This window comes from Camelus ferus, chromosome 26 (assembly GCF_009834535.1).
Source record: "Camelus ferus isolate YT-003-E chromosome 26, BCGSAC_Cfer_1.0, whole genome shotgun sequence".
Classification (NCBI taxonomy): Eukaryota; Metazoa; Chordata; class Mammalia; order Artiodactyla; family Camelidae; genus Camelus; species Camelus ferus.
Window position 1 is genome coordinate 23630744 of NC_045721.1, and position 4261 is coordinate 23635004.

Here is a 4261-nt window from a genome sequence, read left to right on the forward strand (position 1 = left end):
GTTCAGAAAGTTCAGACATTTGCCACCAAATACAAATTACCATCATAGCTTCCTACTTACAAAATCGTTAAAACTTACTCCTTAAATTTGTCTCCATTCTTAAAATGGATTTAGACTAACAAACAACTTGACGTTCCAATTTGATAAGTACCCTTTGAAACAGGACTTTGATTCCGTTACGAACAATTGCAGGGTTTGCTCATGTGTGTCCCCAGGGTTCTCTGAGTTTCCATCCAGAGGTGGGGAGTCACAGATCCAAAAGGGACAGCCCGCCCCCTGTGACTTCCCCTCCTCAGGTCACCGTCACCTCCAGGCTGTCTGGGGCTGGAGGACGAGTCTTAGTTGCCAGGAGTGTCTCACTCCCAGTCACTATCCTCAGAGGAAGAGGAAACCTGAAGGTCATCATAGAGGACACTCAAGGAGCCAGGGGCATAGCGTCCCTCAGACTTCCTGCAGATGGGAGGGCTCTGACCAGGAGGGCTTGGCTTCTCAGCAGGGTGGAAAGAGGGAGATGTCATGTACCTGCAGCTCCACCCACCTTTGCTTAATCTTATGAAGACCATCCTAAGAGGATAGCTTGGAACATGGTTAATGGGTGGAAGACGGGGTACAGAGCAGGCCTGGACGGTATTGGGGGGAGATCTGTTGGCTTGAGATTGGAGGTCAGTGCTTTGCCCCTGGGCGGGTGTCTTCCTGTTGACTTGGGGTGACCCTGTTGGTCCTTGTTCAGTTGTACTGGGTGGAGAATGGAGATTCTGGAAAACCCCCAGATCTAGTCTCAGTGTGCTCCTCTGGGGAATCTGGACGAGGCTGAGTCTGGGTTTCTTTGGGGGGTTCAGACAAGCCTGGATGGAGATCTGGGCAGATTTCTCACCTAGCATCTTGATGCTGCTTTTGGAGTCCTGGACCAAACCTCTCTTGATGGGAAACACTGACAGGCAGGTGGAATTCATGTCATCTTTCCTGATAGGTGACCTGCTTGCTCTGTCAGGTTCCAGGACAGATTTCCTCCAGGATGTCTTGATGAGCATTGGCGTGTTTGGACACTGCAGGAGAGAAGAAAACAGAAAGACGATACGTTAGAACATCCTCACCATCCAGTCATAATTCAGATTAACCAAAACATATCTCATCAAGTTCAATTTAACAGTAAGAGATAGATAAGGAATCAATTTAAATATGACGTGGTACTCAACCTCAGGGTGCTCACAGCAAACAAACATATAATATCACCTCGATACACTTATACATCAGATAGGAACATATACAGGTTGTAACAGTATCTCTTGTCCAGCAAATGGAAACAAGCATTTTTAAATACCCTCTTGTAGAGACTGTACACGGTTGGTGTTTTGCAGGAACTTCCATGGCTAAATGGGTTCCAATTAGTTTTGGAGGGTGGACCACAAGTTAGCGACGCCTCCTCCCACTGACAGGATTCTGCTTATTGGAAGCTCCTGATAAAACCACTGCCATTTCCCCTACTGGCATATTCTTGCCGGATATGCAAGTAAGAGTGTAAAATCAAAGAAACTGAGAGAAAATGGCATCTGAAAAGTACTCTGCGTGGCCACATTGGTTGGAAGAGTATGTGAACGATTCCCTCACACAGAAAGGGACTGAGGCAAGCCGGGGAGACGCAGGGGGGAGAAGAGTGGGACCAGGAGGGCTCACCCCCACACAGCCATAGGGCTCCGACGCTTCCTTCCCGCGCTGCTGCGGCTGGGGTCCCCGGGGAAATCGCTGGAGGGGCTTCCTCTGCTGCTCTTGTCTGCAGAGCAAACCATGTTCAGTGGCAGAAACCCACATTCCTCATCACAGTTGGGACAGACAACCCTGTGGCCCAGCCCTTTCCCAGTTTGGGGGTGACCCAGGGAGGGAACCCCGTGCCTTGTGAAGACTGCCCCCTGCCTCATCTCTGTCCTCCCCCAACTCCAAGGGTCCCGCCAGGAGGTCCTTTCTGTTCGTCTCTCCTGCTTTGTGTCTCCCTGTGCAAAGCTGCAGGTGTGCTCCACGCCCTTAGTGACCTCAGGGCGCGGAATGAACCCCTGAGTGTGGCCCCGAGGAGGCAGCTCCTTCCTCTGTCTCTCCAGGCTCTCTGTCTTTGCCTGGAGATGGCTCAGCACAGCGCAGAGGAAGAGCAGGACAGACTCCAATGTTTTCAGCCAGAGACGGGCCACCCCCCCCACACTGCTCACCTTGGCCTTTGACCCTCCTCCCTCGCGGCCGTGCTCGAGGTCCGCGGGGTCCACAGGCCCTGCAGCTTCCGTGGCTCCAGGTTCTCTTTCCCGCGTGTGGAGCCCAGGGGCTGGGGGGCTTGGGCCCCTTGCCAGCGCTTCATGGGGCACCTGAGGCTGCTCGCTCTGTGCCCAAAGGCTCCGCAGTCCTTGCACTTCACCTGTGGGTGGAGGAGAGGACGGTCAGCACGTCCGCAGGAGTGACAGGCACATTTCAGAAGTGCACATCAGGGCTCAGGGAGCTGAGCGCCGCTTCTGGAGAAAGGACAGCGCACACACCTCCCAGGTGCCGGGACACTCACGACCCCGTGGGGCAGCCTGAGCCTTAGTTAGGGAGCATCCAAGGAGGGAGGCCTGGAGGCCTAAGTGTGAACAGAAGGGCCCAGATGGAAACTCCTGGGAAAATACAGACTCGACAGGACATAGGTAGGAGCGGGGTGCTTCGTCCCAGGCTCCGAATGGCCCAGTCTGCCTGGGGGTGAGGCCCCGGGGCAGCTGGCTGTGGGTGGAATGGACAGGTGAGTTGTGGACCCAGAGCGGTCCAGGTCCACACCCTGTCTCTGGAGGCCGCGCCCTCCCTGCCGCCGCGCAGGTGCAGGCTTCCACTTACGCGGCAGTCCTCGCCCTGTGGCGGGGGCGGCGTCTCCTGCACCGGCTGGTACTTCTTCACTTTCTGGGCTTGAAAGGGTGTGCAAGGCCCACGCTGTGTGTGCCGACTGGCCATCTCCACACCTCCCTGGGGCCTCAAGTCAGTTGGAACCCTTGGTTTCCTCTGTAAAAGAAAGAGAAACCTTCATATCCAACCAGAATCTCAAGCGGCTCAAACCCCCTCTTCCCCAAATGAGGGTCTGAGGACACCTTGCCCAGTAAGCGAATCCAGGTTTCTGCCGATTCGATTTCTCCCCCCGCACACTTCCCCGTTCTCTCATGATGATCGCCCTTCAGACCAGGACTCTGACTTAGTTAGCCCTTCCAGGCAGAGCTGTGGATTTAAATTTGCATCCTTGAAAGAGTAATTTTAGAGTCTTTGGCCATTTGTATCTCAATGCAGTCTAATAGAAAGGATTAACACAACATTTTCCCACACATCCACAAATTGTGCCATGAAGGGTGACATTTAGTCTTGGGCACACACATTTGAAAACCAAATATAAGTATGCTGACTTCTTAAAAACTGGACTTTCCCATTTGCCATCAGAGGAGGCAATTTTCAAATACAAATTCACTTAAGAAAGATATTTTCTTCTCTACTAGACTTGAAGTTTCACAGCTGGGGTGAAAGATTTTCTGAATCTTTCAATTTCAGTGGCTCACTTTTGCCTAGTTAATGTGAAACACATGTTTCAACTAAGAATGAACAAAAAGTACTTTTTTAGGCTTTCAGTGCCTATAGACAATTCCACCAAGTTTTCAAAACGGCTCACCCAGTGGCCCACGTTAATCAGATTGCTCCAGTGTGTTTCCTAGAATTTGAATCTTCCCCTAATAGCATCCAGAAGGATGTGTGCTACCACCCTGCCTTCTAAGAATTCAGACTGAAATAAATGATCTAGATCAAGTGATCACTAACTGGCACCAGACCTAAAACTCAAGCCAAAATGGATTAAAAATGCAAAGCTAAGACTTGAAACTAAAACTCCCAGAAGAAAGCAGAGGCCGGCTGCTCCCCGAAACAGTTCCCAGACAATGGGAAAATGGGTGCGGAAAATAGTGTCCCTACTCAAGGGAAATCTAATCAGCCAGAAAGAAGTGGAAATCTTTTTATCTTCCACAACGTGGATGGGCCTTATTGTGATTAGGTTAGTGAGGTAAGTCAGTCATGGAAGAAAAATACCAAAAGATTTCACTCTTACATAGAATAATACTAAGAACAAACAGCAGAAAATAAACCAAAAAATCAAGAACAAACCAAAGAACAGAGGCAAACGCACAGACACACAGACCAGAGTCGCAGCTACCAGAGTTCAGGGGCAAAGGCGCCAGGGTAAAGGTGTTTGGATGTGTGGTGACAGAGGACAAGGAAA

At 50.9% G+C, this 4261-nt stretch overlaps 1 protein-coding gene across 1 annotated transcript; it reads right to left on the reverse strand.

Annotated features, from left to right (window-relative positions):
• Positions 1-356: 356 nt before the first annotated feature.
• On the reverse strand, positions 357-2961 carry LOC102513400 (putative protein FAM90A22P). Its single transcript, XM_032468404.1, has 4 exons — positions 2791-2961; positions 2199-2398; positions 1675-1771; positions 357-1046 (listed from the first exon to the last, which is right to left on the reverse strand). The coding sequence occupies exons 1-4, from the start codon at positions 2959-2961 to the stop codon at positions 357-359; spliced, it is 1158 nt and encodes a 385-aa protein (XP_032324295.1).
• Positions 2962-4261: the final 1300 nt, after the last annotated feature.

Bases quoted from the DNA above. Each gene is read 5' to 3' on its own strand.
- LOC102513400 (XM_032468404.1), bottom strand. From the start codon at position 2,961: ATGGCCAGTCGGCACACACAGCGTGGGCCTTGCACACCCTTTCAAGCC. The intron at 2,399-2,790 runs GTGTGGACCTGG...CTCCACCCACAG, and splicing joins GCGCGGCCTCCAGAGACAGG to GTGAAGTGCAAGGACTGCGG. The intron at 1,772-2,198 runs GTGAGCAGTGTG...TTTGCTCTGCAG, and splicing joins GAGGAGGGTCAAAGGCCAAG to ACAAGAGCAGCAGAGGAAGC.